Source organism: Eublepharis macularius, chromosome 16 (assembly GCF_028583425.1).
Source record: "Eublepharis macularius isolate TG4126 chromosome 16, MPM_Emac_v1.0, whole genome shotgun sequence".
Classification (NCBI taxonomy): domain Eukaryota; kingdom Metazoa; phylum Chordata; class Lepidosauria; order Squamata; family Eublepharidae; genus Eublepharis; species Eublepharis macularius.
The window spans coordinates 27,654,826-27,672,704 of NC_072805.1; the positions used below are offsets into that span (position 1 = coordinate 27,654,826).

The 17,879-nt window shown below is 44.0% G+C and overlaps 1 protein-coding gene across 1 annotated transcript in view; it reads right to left on the reverse strand.

The window, feature by feature from the left end:
* CDH8 (cadherin 8) overlaps nt 1–17,879 on the reverse strand; it is a 348,996-nt gene that overhangs the window by 90,349 nt on the left and 240,768 nt on the right. The window contains exon 7 of the mRNA XM_055000337.1: nt 17,260–17,396. Within this exon, the coding sequence (XP_054856312.1) occupies nt 17,260–17,396 (137 nt within the window). The remainder of the gene's footprint in view (nt 1–17,259; nt 17,397–17,879) is intronic.

Here is a 17,879-nt window from a genome sequence, read left to right on the forward strand (position 1 = left end):
ACAGGCCAGGCGGAACAATAATATGTCCCACTGGGCCTGGGTCTCCATTGACAGAGTGTTCCACCAGGCTGGGGCCAGGACTAAAAAGGCCCTGGCCCTGGTTGAAGTGAGGCGGGCTTCCTTAGGGCTGGGGACCACCACTAAACATTTATCCACTGATCGAAGTGGTCTCCGGGGAACATACAGGGAGAGGCGGTCCCGAAGATATGCTGGTCCCAACCTGCTCAGGGCTTTTAAGGTAAGAACCAATACCTTGAACCTGATTCGGAATTCAACTGGAAGCCAGTGCAGCTGGTGCAGGACAGCTGTGATGTGTGACTGGTAAGGTATACCAGTCAAGACCTGTGCTGCCGCATTCTGGACCAGTTGTAGTTTCCGGATCAGGCCCAGGGGTAGCCCAGCGTAGAGTGAGTTACAGAAATCTAGCCTGGAGGTGACCGTTGCATGGATCACTGTAGCGAGGTCCTGGGGCGTCAGGTAGGGGGCAAGTTGCCTGATCTGACGAAGATGGAAAAATGCAGACTTGGCAACCACCGTGACCTGGGCCTCCATCGATAGGGAGGCATCCAGGAGCACACCCAGACTCTTTACCACTGGCAAAGTTGCCAGTGGTGTCCCATCCAGGGCAGGGAGCTGGATCCCAACATCTGGCAGCCCCCGTCCCAGCTGCAGGACCTCTGTCTTCACCAGGTTCAGTTTCAGCCATATATGAAAATGATATGGAGTTACAGTTTCTTGCCATGTAAAAAAAGAACATGGTTGCCTTTTTTAGATCTTAAATGCAATAGGGTATTCCTAAGATATGAAAGGGACAATTGGCCAACAAACTAGTTTCCTTTGGAGTTTGATCCACTTTATGTTACTAGTTTAATATCATTCTGGGCTCACAGAGGGCCATTTCCCTAGAGTGAAGCTGGATACATTTTTTAAAAAAGGAAACATGAAGGAATCAATTCACAGGGCCAATGATTTTCACTATTCTCCTTTGCTGTGCTTTAATAACAGAATTTCTCTCATACACCTCTAGTTTCTACTTAAGAACAATTCTGAAGTGAGGTCAAAGTCCTTTTGAGTGAACTATTTTGTCTTATAAAATCAATGTGATGCTTCATATCGGTGTAGCTGCAGAATAGGAAAAGAAATTGACCGGGGGGGGGGAGTGTGTCTTTGTTCTGTTGCCAGAATTACAACACGGTATGTGTTACAACATGAAATAAGACACCACAGAAACAGAGGAGAGTTCAGCTGATTTGATTTCAGAACTGAGTCTCTATTACTAAAAGTTGTGTTGGAATTGTGTGACTGCAACTTGCATCGGCAGAAGAACTTTTGTCTAGACTGCTGGACTTTAAATGGAAGGACCCAAATTCAAATCTCTGCTCAGCTATGAGACTCACTGTGTTACCCTGGGCTCGTCATTGTCTCTCAGCATTCTCTGTTGTGCTCCTCACTTGGTACAATGGCCTGCCTGACAATATCAAAACTTAAGAACATACATGTATTGTTTTTTATTGTTCTTATGTTTTTACTGCATTATGTTTAAGTTTTGAAACCCACCTCAAGCCTCTACAAGAGAGAATATAAATGAAATATATAAATACCTCAATAAATACAAGTTCAGAGGCTCAGGTTTATCTTTAACTGAGCCCTGTTCTACAACTCTTCTGCTATTCTGGTTTAGTTTTCATTGAAGTGGTAAATCTGTGCTGGGGCTTTAGAAAACAGGCTGTGAGTTCAGATGACTGAATATCTATACTTCCAATAAGTTCCTCTCCATATAGGGAAAGAGTTCTAACTTAGTGTAGTTTAGGTTCTTGGCTCTAGACAGAGTGAATGGCACATGATACAACAAACTTGCTGGAGTCAGTAAGTGTCTGATAAGCACCTTGATGAGAGACCGCCTTGGAATCCCATTTACATTAACTTGAATTCCATCACTGAAGTTATAATAATTAAATAGCAGCTTTCTCTGTGACATGTCATTTTCAGTGTGCAGAGACTTTGGGGGGGATATAGGGGAGTATTGCATCATTTGAACTTCGTCATGGTTCACTCCCATCTCAGTGTCAACAAGGCCCAATGTCTGATTTCTTATTTCCTCAACCTTGGCGAGCATGCATGGAGCGTTCTCATTCCGACAGGTACTGTTAACAACAACAACAACAACAACATTCGATTTATATACCGCCCTTCAGGACAACTTAATGCCCACTCAGAGCAGTTTACAAAGTATGTCATTATTATCCCCACAACAAAACACCCTGTGAGGTGAGTGAATGCCAAACATTCCAGCAGGCTCACCACATTGATCAAGGCAATTAAAACAGCAATACAGAGGAAAAGCTCCAGGAGACAATGGCATCAAACCAGCAAAAAGATATATAGGCGGCTCTCATTTGAAAAGTTGCAATGGTCCAAAGCGGAGGGGCAGATGTTGTATCTGTGTTCACTTGACAGTTCCTCAACATCTTCTTGCCACAGCTGCTCTGAGCAAATAACAACAACAACATTTGATTTATATACTGCCCTTCAGGATGACTTAACACCCACTCAGAGCGGTTTACAAAGGATGTTATTATTATCCCCACAACAAAACACCCTGTGAGGTGGGTGGGGCTGAGAGAGCTCCTAGAAGCTGCGACTGACCCAAAGTCACCCAGCTGGCTTCAAGTGGAGGAGTGGGGAATCAAACCCAGCTCTCCAGATTAGAGTCCCACACTCTTAACCACTACACCAAACGCTTGCGGAAGTTAAGCATCAGGCTGGTGAAGAGACATCCAGGTACTACATTACAAAAGAAGAAGAGAAACAGAGTCATCACTGAAAGAAACCTTCTGTGCTACTATAACCCCTATGAGCTAATTAGTTTAGCCCAGTAGTCAGTACGCCAGGCAGCTGAGGAACAAGCTGGTTGCTGGGAGCTTGATAACAATTAATGTGCTCTTATCACCTTGAATAAGGAAATCAGAAATACTGGATGTGAACAATAGTGACTAAAAGTGGTGTGTGTGTGTTGTGTTTGGTTGGTGTTATTACGGGGATTGTATTGTTCTTGCATGGCTGAAAGTCCTGGGTTCCAGTTGCTTCATAATTGGAAGGATTCTGCCAAAAGACTCTATAGTTTGGTGGGATCTGACAAGTTGAGCAGTTTAGCCTGAGTAGCTTTCAAAGACACTTCCTCTGCGGCTGACCTCGGCCATCTGCTATGCCCATATACAGACTCCCAATATTTGTTTAAATAGCCTGCTGCTGGACTATTTTAATGACTTTTTAAAAATTATTATTGATGTTATGGCTTTTTTTTTTACTTTTGATGTATTTTTTGAATGTTGTTAGCTGCCCCGAGCCCATCTGTGGGGAGGGCGGGGTATAAATCAAATCAAATAAATAAATAATAAACAAATAAGTTTGGTTCAAGAGAAGAAAAAATAGTTGTATAGTTGTACTGTTCTGATTGTTAAAAGGTTTGGTGACAAAAAAAACTTTAAAACTTAAAATTGTGTGAAAGTTTTCTTCCTAAATTAGCCCCATAGAACCCACACAATAGAGGTTACACTAGAGCCAAAAGTCTCAGCACCATCTTTGTCCTCATATTATTTGATCAGCTTCCCATAAACTGCTGATGTGGCATACAAGACAGTAGGGGGTATATTTGAACTGGGATTCAAATACTAGGGTAGCCCTGGATTAGTAACTCTCACCTAACCTACTTCACAAAGTTGTTGTGAGGGGGAAATGTGCCAATAGATGCTTCCTTGATCTCCTAGCAAAATGGATAGATGCTAACAAACAATACAGAATGATTTTATTGAACTGATAGCAGATTGATTCCATCCAGGTTTATTCACAAATGAGTCCCACTGAGTACAATAGAATTTACTCCCAAGAATGTATGTGAAGTGGTTCAGCCTAAGGGTGGTTTTAGATAGCCATTATTGTTATAAAATCCTTGCAATCACAGTTTAAAGATATTCCATTATTATTCCATATTCCATTAGAGAGAGAGAGAGAGAACATACTCCCAACAGAGGCAGTGAACACCATGTTTTGGACAGAAATCTAAAACATGTTAGTAACAGAACAGAAGGGTATGGAACCTTCCATACAACATACTTCTTCTGGATGCTAGACTAGTACAAAAGAATTTCACCTGGGAAGATGGTTGTGTGAAAGATGTCTTACAACAAATAGCAGCAGACTTAGAGCATCAGGAGACATTTTGTGGTCCAGAACTTTTATATTGCTTAAGATTCAGTAAAAGTTTAACTGTCACACGTGTGAGATTACCATCCAAGCTCCATCTCATGTGCTATGTTGCTGGCTCTCCAGTAATTAAAACACTTGATAAATATTCAGTGATAATTTGCTGAGATTGCCATTTATCAGTTCCAATGATGATATTTCTCACATGTTCTGCAGGAACAATTTGTTCCATAGCAGAAATTTACCTCTCACAAGCATAAGTCACAATTAAAGATATAACAGCATTTTACTGCATTTTTTTTCCAGCATGAAGAACCCCTCTCTGAAATCTACACACATGCACACACACACACGCACGCACATGCACACACATATGTACAAACGTACACGCATGCATACACACTAATCATTCTGCTTCAGCTAAGCAAGGATTTTCCAGATACACTGTGGATTCCAGCCTTTGTTTCACTGTAAATGGAATATAATTATGCTGGAAATCCAGAAAGTTTAACCAGCAGGAGCTCAAATACATGGCTCCATTTGGTATCATTATTTTCACAGTCTCTCCACAGAAAAGCAATCTTTCTATGGTGATAAATGCTATGGTTTACACAAGGCCTACTGGTTGGGATTGTACTAAAATGCTTAAGTTCCATTATAGTTTTTTAAAAAAATAAATAAACTGGAGCTTTATTCCGATGCTGTCATCTTTTCATGTAAATCTATGGGACTTGCCAATGTAAGCAACCTTCCATTACTCTGGTGTAAGCAAGATTGGAAACAAGTTAATAAGTATTTGGTGTAGGTCTGACAAAGAAGATGTGTGACCTCCCCCCACCCTTCCTTCATGTTTTGTGGAGAAATTAAAAGATGTCACATGCGTAGCTTTTCTGCAGAAACTGTGACATGGTGCCGGCGACAATTAGTAAGAAGCGGCACTTGAATTCCATCTATTCATTGCCTTGTTTTACTCTAACACGAAAGCCTGTAACCATTCCTGCACAGTTCCTACTGATTTCAAAGAGGTTTACATAGGAGAATTTTCCAGAGCATTGTAACCTTCTTAAGCAATGGCTTCATAAAATAAATAAGAGCTTGTGTTCCTGATTTGAAGTGTGCACTTAAAAAACACCCCATCTTAAGTATATACACTGTGCAAAACATTATTTATACTTTGAAGAAATACTATTCTAGAGTTTATGGAAAAGTTCATTTTGTTTCCACACAAGATTTGTGGGGGATATGTAGGAAAGTCTCTGGTTCTAAAGCCCTGACCTGGATAGCCCAGGCTCAGATCTCAGGGCCAAACTACAAGTCATGAATGACACAGGTTGGACACTTGTCAGTTTCCCTCAAGTTTTGATGGGAAATGTAGGGCCAAGCTACACATGACGAATGACACTTGAATGGCAAGTGTATTTCTCTCTGTTCACTTGCCCTCCACTCAATCCACTTGCCATTCAAGTGTCATTCGTCATGTGTAGCTTGGCCCGTAGGCAGCTTGGCGGAATGTTGGACAAGTGACAGTTGAAAAGTCCATTGGACAGCAATCGGAGAGCCAAGCTGCAAAACCAGGATGCCTACATTTCCCATCAGAACTTGAGGGAAGCTGACAAGTGTCCAACCTATGTCATTCATCACTGTAGTTTGGCCCTCAGAATTCTAAGCAGGGCCAGTCTTGGCTAGTAATTGGATGGGAGACCTCTAAGCAAGACCATGGTGGCAAATCACTTCTGTGAGTCTCTTGCCTTGAAAACCTGAGCAGGGCTCACCATAAATCGTGATGGCTTTATAGCACTTTCCACCACCTGGTTCATTGGGTACACACATGGTGTTTTAAAAGGTCCCACTTCTACTGAGAACAGACAAAACACAATGGAACTTGTTCAGTTGCGTCATATAGCTGCATCTCTGAAGAAAGACACAAGATACTAAGTGTTTTATTTATGGCACATATGCACCATCAAAACGGAGGGAGGAGGGAGGAGACTCTAGCCCACAATGATGTCACAAATTGTGCCAGAAAGACACCTTCATTCTGTGAGTGTGGCACGGCAAGGCAGGTTCATGTATTAAAGTGCTCTAGGGCTTATAGCAGCATACCTGTTCTAATGAAACAACTTGGGTATACCTTTCCCTGAATTTACTGTGAGCCACTGAAGACTCTTTCCAGGAAAGTGGAGAACGTGGATTAGAAATGGCATTAATAAAATAAATAAATGTGTGAAGAGAGGCCAGCAGGGAAACCATCTGTAGGAGGACTCATGGTAACTCTCAGTAATCCTGCCTGTGGACAAATATGGCAAAAGAGCTTCGCGGGCAGTAGTTCTTCAGGAACTCTCTCTCTTACCATTAAAGAAAACCATCCTCAGGATCCTTCCTTATATTCTGGTTAAAGTCTCTATGGACAGCTGAGAACAAGCGGAATTGTGAGAGCTGCTCAGTGTGCGGAGGGATGAGAAGGCCATCCTGGAAAAGGCACAAAAGGATTTCCCATTGCTAGGTTGCGAACTAGATTTATCTCCACCAGATGCTACAAAGCGTATACTAATAAAATCTAAGGCCCTGTTCAGAGCACGTAGTGTGTGCAGTCTCCATTTGGCAGCCTGCCTGCAAGTAAAAATGGCTAGTGTGTCCCAGAGGGTTACAGGGCGAAAAAGTGGTCTTCCTTTATAGCTGACAACAAACACAATTTGTAGGGTAGAGTGCAATTGCTAATTGAAAGAACATATACATATTAAGGGCAGAGTCTGCTTACTGGTGTCTGCCTGGGATATATATCCCCTTTGTGTTGAAGAGCTGCAAAACAATGAGGAAATGTCCTTAACCTGCCTGAAGTTCAGAACAGCTTTTTAACAGCATCTTTTGCAGTCAAGGCACCAATCCTCTGCACTGTTCCTTGGAGTATCTCAGAACTCAGTTGCATTTACTTCTAAATATATAAAGAACATTTCACAGAGCAGGATTTATTATCCATGGTGAGAGTTTAGTTTTTATTAAATTTACAAATGACCATCAGATGTGGTTCCATCCTCCCCCCTCCCCCCTGCCACACACAATAGTCAAACTACATGCAAAAAAATCCCCATAATGATTCTCCCCTCAAAAAAATCTTACAATATAATTGAGTAACTTTATTTCAGACAACTCACTTTATACCCTGATGCACCACAAGAGGGTGCTGCCACAGAGGGAAGCCTAGGCAAGGCACTATGTCCCTCCAGAAAACCCCAGGCCAGGAGCAGGATGGGAGCAGGTGGCAATGCTTGCCTTCTGCCTTCACCCAGCTGGTATTAGGAGTGAGGCAAGTGGCAATGCCCACCACTCAACCCAGCTGATATTAGGAGCGGAGCAGGTGGCGATTCCCACCCCCTGCCTTTACCCAGCTGGTATTAGGAGTGGAGCAGGTGGCAATGCCCACCCTCTGCCTTAACTCAGTTGGTATTAGGAACAGAGCAGGTGGTAATGCCTAACCCCTGCCTTAATCCAGCTGGTATCAGCAGCAGAGCAGGTGGCAATGTCCAACCCCCGCCTTAACCTAGCTGGTATTAGGAGCAGAGCAGGTGGCAATGTCTTCTCTTCCCTTAACACAGCTGTTATTAGTGGTGGAACAGATGGCAATGCCCCCCCCCCCACTTTAACCCAGCTGGTAAAAGGAGCAGAACATATGGCAATGCCCACCCCCCACCTCACCCCAACTGGTATTAGGAGCAGAACACATGGCAATGCCCACCCCCCCACCTCACCCCAACTGGTATTAGGAGCGGTGCAGGTGGCAATGCCCATTGCCTGCCTTAACCCAGCTGGTATTAGGTGTGGAGCACTTGGCAATGCCCAGCCCCTCTTCACCCAGTTGGGATCGGAAGCAGAGCAGGTAGCTTTGCCCACCCATTGCTTTAACCCAGCAGGTATTAGGAGCAGAGCAGGAAGCAATGCTCACCCCCCAACCTTAACCCAGCTGGGATCAGGCGCAGAGCAGGTGACAATGCCTGCCCTCCTTCACCTGACTGGGATCAGGAGCAGAGCAGGTGGCAATGCCCACCCCCCACCTTAACCTAGCTGGTATTAGGAGTGGAGCAGGTGGCAATGCCCTCCCCTGCCTTAACCCAGCTGGTATTAGTGGTAGAGCAGGTGGCAATGCCCACCCCCCACCATCACCCATTTGGGATCAGGAGTGGAGCAAGTGGTAATGCCCACCTTGCACCTTCACCTGGCTGGGATCAGGCACAGAGCAGGAGGCAATGCCCTTCTTCTCTTCACCCAGCTGGGATAAGGAGCAGAACAGGTAGCAATGCCCACCCTGTCTTCACCCTGCCAGAGTCAGAGGCAGACAAACAAAATCGGCCGTTCCTGTACCAAGCTGTCGAATACAGAGGGAAACCACACCCACACCCAGCTGGGATCAGGCTCAAAGCAGGCAGCAATGTCTACTCCCCTTCACCCAGACATAGTCAGGCACAGAGAATGAGGCATTGCCCTCCCTTTACTTGGCATGTATCAGGCAAGGAGAAGGTAGCAAAGCCCACCATCCCTTCACATGGCTGAGGTCAGGCAGATCAGGCGTGGAGCAGATGACAATGCCCACCCCCCTCCTTCACCAGCTGGAATCAGTGATGAAGGAGGAGCGAATGCCTGCCTGCCTGCCCTCCCCTTTCTTAAGCCCATTGTATTTTTTCCCCACAACGTGCTTTGTTGGTAGTCCGTAATGTATTTCTAGGGCTACCAAGCTGAGTATCTGTAAGGATCTGAGAAGTAACCTTCAAAAGATTTCACTGTTTGTTAGTAAGAGCTTTACTGAAAAGTTGCTGGTGCCATGATCTTACTGAGTTCATTGTCAGGAATGAGGCACAACCAGGTATCAAGACATCGTATATCATTCACAGACTAACACCCCCCCCCCTTCCTAGAGGCTGGCTACTTCTGCTGGGAACTATCTGCACAGGGGAGGACACAGGTTCAGGGTTATATGGGCTCCTTTCTCAGCAGCTACGAGCAGTCATAGTCAAAAAGAGATAACTCCAGGAAGAATTCACACCCTGGGAGAGTGAAGAAACACAGTTGCAACAGATAATCATAACGTCATAACCTCCAGTCCCCCCAACACCACCCCCCAGGTACGGGTATGGCCGATGCTGCCAGCATCTTGACAGTATCTTATTTTACCCTTGGCCAATCTAGAAACAAATCATTTATGGTTAATATATCAGCTTATGCTCCCAATTAACAAATATTGCCAGAATTCACCTGTAAGAAAAATCAGTATGAAGCAAACAACAACAACAACAACAAATTTGATTTATTTATCACCCTTAGGACAACTTAACACCCCCTCTGAGCAGTTTACAAAGTGTGTTATTATTATCCTCATGACAATCACCCTGTGAGGTGAGTGGGGCTGAGAGAGTTCTGAGAGCTAAACCACATGGGACGAATTACACGAGGAAGTTCAAGTGAAGGGAGGCGCAAAGGTACCTGGGAAGCGTAGTTTGAATTTCACCTCCTTCTACAGAGTCAGGTGGATCGCTCCTCTAAGGGTTTGTTAATTTCACCTCTCTACAAAGCTGGCAAAGATTATTCCTCAGAGGGTTTGTTAATAATTGAGAGAACCTCCAGAAGGCAAAGAGGAAATTAACAAACCCTCTCAGGGGCAATCTTTGCCAGCTCTGTTTACCTTTAGAATACTGTTGTGAAGGGTGGAGGAACAGAACTTCCCAGACATCAATAGATGCTCGGAAAAAATCCCCACATTAATTCAATCCCTCCCTGCTGTCCAATCCCAGAAAGGATACTGGACAGGACAACCAGAAATCCATGGATATCACAAGCACAGATAAAATCACATCCGGGGAAGCTTGTATTAAAGCACTCTTATCACATGCAAATGTATGGATCCAAAAATTATACTGGACATGTAAAGTGGCTGTAAATTACAGGAGTTCAGAAACAGGAATTAATTCCATAGACTACCAAACCAGTTTATCATTTAATCAGAATCTTAATGGAATATGGAATACAGAATAGAAAATGGGATCTCTGAGACAGTCTTTGAGAAACCATAAACAACATGGGTTCAGATGTGATGTTAGGACAAATATTGTTATGAGGTTAGACTCATGAGATACACGGCTAATTTCCTTTTTTTAAGACTGGAAAGAGCCTTAAATTTTTGTAAACCCATTTTTAAAGGAGTAAGACTCCTTTAAAGTATAGACGGTGAACTAACACGTTTGAGCAATGAAATGAGGAGAAGCATTTCTTCAACTCAAATAAAAGATACTTGCTTGGAATCATCATTGCTCTTCACTCTGCTAAATATTTACTCCTCATAAAATGCCTTATTTTTTACCCTTACCTATAAATTGTATCCACTTGCAGGACAATATCCAGTTTTTCACCTGAACATACAGATATTTTATATAACTCACTAACATTTCATGAAGTATGAGTGAGTATTGATTGATTTTGATGGTCTTAGACTGGAGCAACTTTACACAGTGCACTATATACCTTGGATCCCAAGACATCTTTCCACTTGTATATCTTTTGGGAAAGCAGTTTATTTTTGAAAAGTACAAATTATCACTTGACACCATATCCTAAAATAAATTGTCACTTGCCCAACTGATAGCAAAAGTGGAAGTGTTGCCATCAAACCAATCGTTAGCACTTGTGCAAAAAAAAATGCCACTCACATAATGACCGAGCATGAGCGGAACTATGCATGATGCTAGAAATGTTATGCATATACTGAATTGGATCCAAACCAAAATTATAAAGTCTTCTGTTCTTGTAAATTTAGTCCCAGAATATGAATTTGTACTTGTCCGGGGATGAGTACCCCAAGCACCCTGGACTTGCCCCAGCCCCCTTACTGGAAAGCCGATGGAATGCCGGCGGCAGGCATAGGAAGCCCCAGGGAGGGGGTACAGCTCCAGACAACAGCAAGGGAAGGGAAAAGGGAACCAGAGAGAGAGACCAGCTAGGGGCATGCCACCCAACCCCACCCCAAAGGGCAAGAGGCACCCACACCTGTCCAGAGTGCCAACAAGGGAGTAGAGGTACTGGAAGCCCCTGTCCAAGCCCTAGGAGAAACCAGCAACCTCAGCCACTGAAGGGAGCTGGCTGAACTCCAGGAGACCAGCCCAGCTCCTCATGAGCTGGGCTGGAGGAGCTGGCTGAACTCCAGGAGGAGCTGGCTGAACTCCAGGAGACCAGCCCAGCTCTTCATGAGCTGGGCTGGAGGAGGCTGCACAGAGGAGGCTGCGCTGCATCACCTGGAAGGGTCCTGCCAGCCCTGTCCTGCAGGAAAGATTGAGGGAGAAGGGAAGAGGGAAAGGAGGCACACCTGAGGGAAGCCCCAACTGGGATACATTCAGCCCCACCTTGCAAGAGAGGCAGGGAATGCAAGGAGGAGTGAATGAAAGAGAAGGAACACCTGAGGGCAGGCACAGCTGGGCAGCATCAGGAGAGGGAAGGAGCCTGGATGGAAGGGTGGGGGGGAAGGTGGAGAAAACCTTATAAAAGCTGACTCAGGAGAGAGTTCATGGTGGGTTGTGCAGGAGGAGTGATGGAGTGGAGGTGATTGGAAACAAAGGAGTGGGAATATGCAAGGAGGAAAAGGAAGGCTGGTGAAGGTAGAGATGGAGGGAAGTGAGAGTGGTGGCTGGGTCAGGTTGAGCAGGCCGGCGAGTGGACTGAGAGGGAGTCAGGGTGATGTATACCACCCCTCCTTCCACAGAGCAGGGTCCTGCAGTATCCCTGATGACCCCCCAGTGTTAGAGTCAGGCACCCCGGCGCCCAATGCAGCAGTGCCCACTGCCCAGGACGAGCCCTGACAGTACTGGGGAAAGAAGCCCCAATATTTAGAAGGAAATGTGCCCTGCAGCAATACCCCGCCCCTCCAAAACAAAACAAAAAACACTGCCCCGATCTTGTCTACGGACACTTATAATACAATATTACTTCTGAATCTTGATTTTAAAATCCTGGACTTTATTTTTAGCTACTAAAGCACATACTTTACATTGTATTAACATCCATTCATTTGCGATGGGATTCATTCAATGTCACAATTCAACTCATGGTACTCGAAAGCTCATTATTACAATAGATTTTTCAAACAAAAGGCAATCAAGTTCAGTCGTTTTTGACCTCTGTGTAGAGAAAGCCTTTGGGTCAGATGGGGAATGAGAGAGTTCTTGCTGATATTTTAGAAACTTTTAATCTGGATGCGGAACAACTCCTTTGTTTTTGGAGCATGAAAACATTTGGTCATGTGATGGAAAGACCCTCACCCTGCCCTATATGTATACTACTTTTGATCGTCTTATCAGTTCCAAAATGAACTTATTATGTGACATGAAGAGAAATTACAGTTTAAAAATTAGAAACACAGATACTCCTTGTACACCTGAAGTTAGTTATGCATTTCTCTGGCCAAAGAAAGTCTGATTTAATGTCTTTGTGGCAACACTGGATATTAATAATTTCTTCACAGATAACTTTATATTTATATTTTGGCCCTTTTTCAAGGGAACACTGAAAGTCTAGAAATAAAACCAAGGAATTATCATAGAACATAAGAGATAATGATGCAAAAGAAAATATAATCAGTTCGGAAGCAGACAGCGAGATCCAACCAGCTTTTTTGCATATAGAAAAGGGAGAGGGGTCCCATCTGACTACCCCCAACAAAGCTAATCGGAATCATGGGACCTGCATGGGAAAAGAGCCATGTAGGATAGAGATTGTAGTATGGAAGGAAACTGGGTAATGTTTAGAGCTATGCATTTGAAAGGAAGTCCATATTAATTTTGGAGCCAGATTTCAGGGAGGGCACTTAATCCCAGTTTTTTGGGAGTAATGGTACCAGTTTGGGATTCTGCCTCCTGCCTCCTCTGATTCAGGAATTTCAGGTTCATCTCCCAATGGCAGCAGGAACAGGGAGGAAAGGTGGGGCAGAAAGAAATCTGATCAGGGAAACAGTTGTTAGCCAGAGCCTCTCTTTTCTTTGTATTTTAAAGGTTCTAAAGATATTTTAAAGGTTTTTAAAGTATTATGATCTCTGGAGAAGTAGACCTGGCCTCAAAGAACATAATGCCCATTTAAAATTTAAAGGAACAAGAGATGCAAACTAACAGCTGAGTCTGAGAGTCTCTCTAAACGATACGCATTACATGAGAGTGCTCAAGTGAAGGGAGATGCAATGTTAGCTAGGAACCGTAGAGTAAAAAAACAAATTGGAAGGCTCTGTCATTTTCACCTCTCTAAAGCCCACACGGCAAAGATCACTTCTCAGAGGGTTTGTTTATTTACGCTTCGCCTCCCCAAAGGGGAGGGGAACTTGACAGAGCCTTCAGTGAGGCGAAGATGAAATAAACAAACCCTTTGAAGAGTGATCTTTGCTGTGCTGGCTCTAGAGAGGTGAAAATGACTGTGCCTTCCGAGCTGTCTTTTTACACTACAATTCCTGGCTAACATTGTGTCTCCCTTCACTTGAGCATCCTTGTGTACAGAGACCCTGAGGTAGACTGGCCCTTCCTTCCATGACACTTTGGTTTTATAAGGGAAAGGGATGGGGTCTCGGGTGCTTCACTAACAAGTTGGGGATCATAGACTTCATCACCTTTTTTGCCTCATATATTGGCTGATTCCGCACACGTTGGATAATGCACTTTCAATGCACTTTAGCAATCGTTTAGAAGTGGATTTTTTGTTTCACACGCGAAAAGTTCAGTTCCAAATGGTCTCTAAAAAGGATTGGAAGTGCATTATCCAACGTGTGTGGAATCAGCATCTATCTGCTGCTTTAAATATGTACTCCTATGTACAACCATCGCTCCATGCTGTCTAATGTTAGTCCTAGAACTGATTATGTTTTGCTCCAGTATCTCTACTATGTCTTGGATCCTTGCTAATGCTATGTCTTTAAACTTGTATATGTTTACCTTATGGTATTGTATTGAAATGTACTTACTTGATACTGATTGTATTAACCTCCTACTGTGTAATCCGCCTTGAGTCTCAGTGAGAAAGGTGGACTATAAATGACGTAAGTAAATAAAATAAATAAATAAAGGACTGAACTGGCCCAAGCTTTCCATACTGACATTGTCACTCACTGTGGCTGTGCTGTTGGGCCTTCTCCTGGTTCTCCCACCAGCAGCATCCCCAAAATTCTGTGAGTACAAAAATGTATCTCTGAGAATTTCTGGAGTGTACCAGGATCTGGGAAGGCCAGAAGTGTGGAGGAAGAGGAAGCTGGCCCCAGCAAACAGATGATCATCAATGTATCCCATCTCTTTAAATTTTAAAGCATCATTATGTTCTACTGCCACTGAAAATAATACTTTAAAAATTAAAGAGATCGGAGACTTCTAATAGCTGAGAATCCGGAGGTCTACAGGCCATTATTCTAGATTTGGATGCGTGTGTGGGTAGACTTGGCCTCTGGAAGCCTCATACCCCTTTAAAGTTTAAAAGGAAAGGATGGACCAAACCAGCCCCATACAAACATGGTCAGCATTGGACCCTGCTGGCAGCTCTGAGTCCATACTCTATTCTGTTGAGAACAGTCTTCTGGTATAGACATGCACCTACTAAGGAGTTTTGCATGTTGCTCAACATGCTGTGTAAATTAGCTACGCTTTGTTTCCCAAAGATTTCATCTCTGCTTGTTTTTCATATTTTCTGCTACCACACCCTGTTGTATCTGTCCTAACTGTTGTTCATTATTGTACTTTGCTCAGTGACTGTCCTGGCTGTTGATTATATCGTATTTTCGCTTGCAGTGTGAAATCTGTCTTTGATCTCAGTGAGAAAGGTAATGTAGGTGCAAGCCCTTTTAACTATGATCTCTTTGTACCTGTGTAGTTCAGTCTCAGCTAAAACTGCAGTCATGATTATTTTACAGGCTTCTATCAGACCCAAAGCCTGAAATGAACCAAGGGACAGACTGGATCAAATCAATTGCTTGACATCCTTGACCCATTATCTTAGGTTGACTTCTACAGTCCCAGTTGGCTTGTGGTGGCACATAAGTGAAGGACAGCAGCAGCAGAAGGCCACTGAATGGGCAACCCAGTCCACACATACCTGTGTCCTCCGATTTTCCAATTTTCACTCTAATCTGCATAACATGAAGTTTTGTGGCAACTGGGGACTCTGAGGCTGGAGACCACTTCCTCCTCAAACCCACACGTGCTTGCCATGATGGACATTGGTTGCTTGCTGGTTTTTCCTAGCATTGTGCTTAAAAGTGCACAGAATGCGGCCCTCCCGGCTGGCGATAAAACTACATTAAGCCGGGGACTGTTCTTTGCTGCCCGGGCAGAGGGAGAGACACAGTACGCTCTTCCTAGGCATCCTGGGATCTAGGGAGGGGTGGTGTCAAGGGCTTATAAAGTGGCTCCGCCCAATCCTCCTCAGCATTGCCTTGTGCTTGGCCCACCCACCTGCCCTACAGTAGTACAGGCTTAGCTGGTCACCGATTCCCAGGGCCATGTAGGATTTTTTTTCCCTTCTCACTCCAATTGGCTGGTGGTGGGAAGCTTTTTGCCTACCTTGTACTTCTTGTATGGCTGGTTGTAATTGGCTAGTGGTGGAGCTGTAGACAAGTTCTCCATGGTAGGATAGGGTTTAAGAGAAATGAGCTGGCTGGTGAGCACTCTTGGCACATCCCCATTTGAAGGGGAATTGGGGTCTGTCAGGATCACTGGTATGGTTTGATGGCTGCCGGCTGAGACTGCCGCATGGGACCTCCTGTACAAGTATGGCCCCTCACGTGTGACGGCGGGGGTTATTAGGCTTGGTGAAGGCTCCATATGCCTGGCCAGCTGGGTTCCAGCCATACCTTGGATAGCTTGTGCCCGGGGCACAAGGGCTCACCCAGATAGGTCAAGGCAGAGGTCCAGGGTAACTCCAGGACTTGACCTGTACCACTAGTTAAAGCCAACACTCTCCCTGCAATCCAGACATGAAATTAATATACATTTTTATTGAAGTGCACACTTCTAAATGCCCTGACCTGGATAGCCCAGATGAGCCTGATCTCATCAGATCTCAGAAGCTAAGCAGAGTCGACCTTGGCTAGTAATTGGATGGATAGGAGAACAACAAAGAGCAGGGTTGCAGAGGCAGGGAATGGCAAACCACCTTTGTTAGTTTCTTGCCATGAAAATCCTAGCAGAGGTCGCTATTAGTCAGCAATGACTTGAGGGCACTCTCCATCACCACACCTCTAAGCAACACTATTTTCATGTTTGTGTGTTTCAACCATTTGCTTAGTGAAATCAAAGAGAACAGGACAGCAATCAAGACATGTTCTGGGGGGAAAGCCAAGAGTATACTCTTCATCTCCCTAACCCAGATGTCCCAGGCTAGCCCCATCTTGTCAGACTTTGGAAACTAAGCAAGATTGCTCCTAGTTAGTGCTTGAATGGGAGACCACCAAGGAAGTCCAGGCAATGCAGGCAATGGCAAACCACCTCAGTTTGTCTCTTGCCTTGAAAACCTTATGGCATCACCATAAATCAGCTGTGACTTTATACATACATACTCTTCACCAAGAAAGCAACCTGACATTATTAGGGTAGAGCCCTATATGCCTGCAGATGGTTACATTCTGAGTTATATCTGAACATTGTTTTGGACAAGAGATGGGTTGCACTATAACATCCCCGTATTATGTACTCACAATTTCAGGAAAAAGAAAAGACAAAGTGTGAATATATCTGAATAGAAATCTGCAGTTAGCCGAAGGTACAAATCAGTGCCTTAAAATAATTACTTGGTGAGTTTTCCACACCATCCTAACTCTTGTAGGTATATTTTCCTTTTAGTGATGTTTCTCATTTTTTTAAATGTGTGCACATGCGCGCGCACACACACACACACACACACACACACACACACGATGCTGCAGCCAAGCCTTTTCTACGACCAGCATTATAAATCAAGTTTCTGCCTAGCTTGTTCATTGAACCGCTATCAGAATCCAGAAGCACACTACCCAATCATTAAAGAAAAAAATCTCAGCACAAATTTACACCCACTTACTGTCTTCTGTTGCCACAATGGTGATGTTATGCCACACGCTGGTTTCTCTGTCCAGTGGGGTTGCCAAAGTTATCCGTCCATCTTGCGTATTAATGTTGAACTGCCTCTCAAGGTCAGTGTTCCGATCGATGGAAAACCTACAAAATGGAGATCTTTGAAATGTACATAAAGGCATTGGTATGGCCTGAATTTATTTTTATTTATTTTATTTATATTTCAATTTATAAACCCCCCATCCTCAGGGGCTCTGGGTGGTGAACAAGTTAAAATCAATAAAAACAAGAAAACAACAATTCTAAAATCAACATACAATAAACAATAATGAAATAAATTAACCAGGTGCAATGGTGGGGAGAACCCTCCCCCACACACACTATGGCTGATTCTGCACACGTTGGATAATGCACTTCCAATCCTCTTTAGAGATCATTTGGAATGGAATTTTTCGAGTGTGAAACAAAAAATCCACTTCCAAACGACAGCTAAAGCGCATTGAAAGTGCATTATCCAACGTGTGTGGAATCGGCCACTGTATTGCAAGACAATCTAAGCAGTCCATTGCAAACAGCAGCTATCTAATCCCAGAAGATTTGAGAATAGCGTTATAGCATTACAATTTC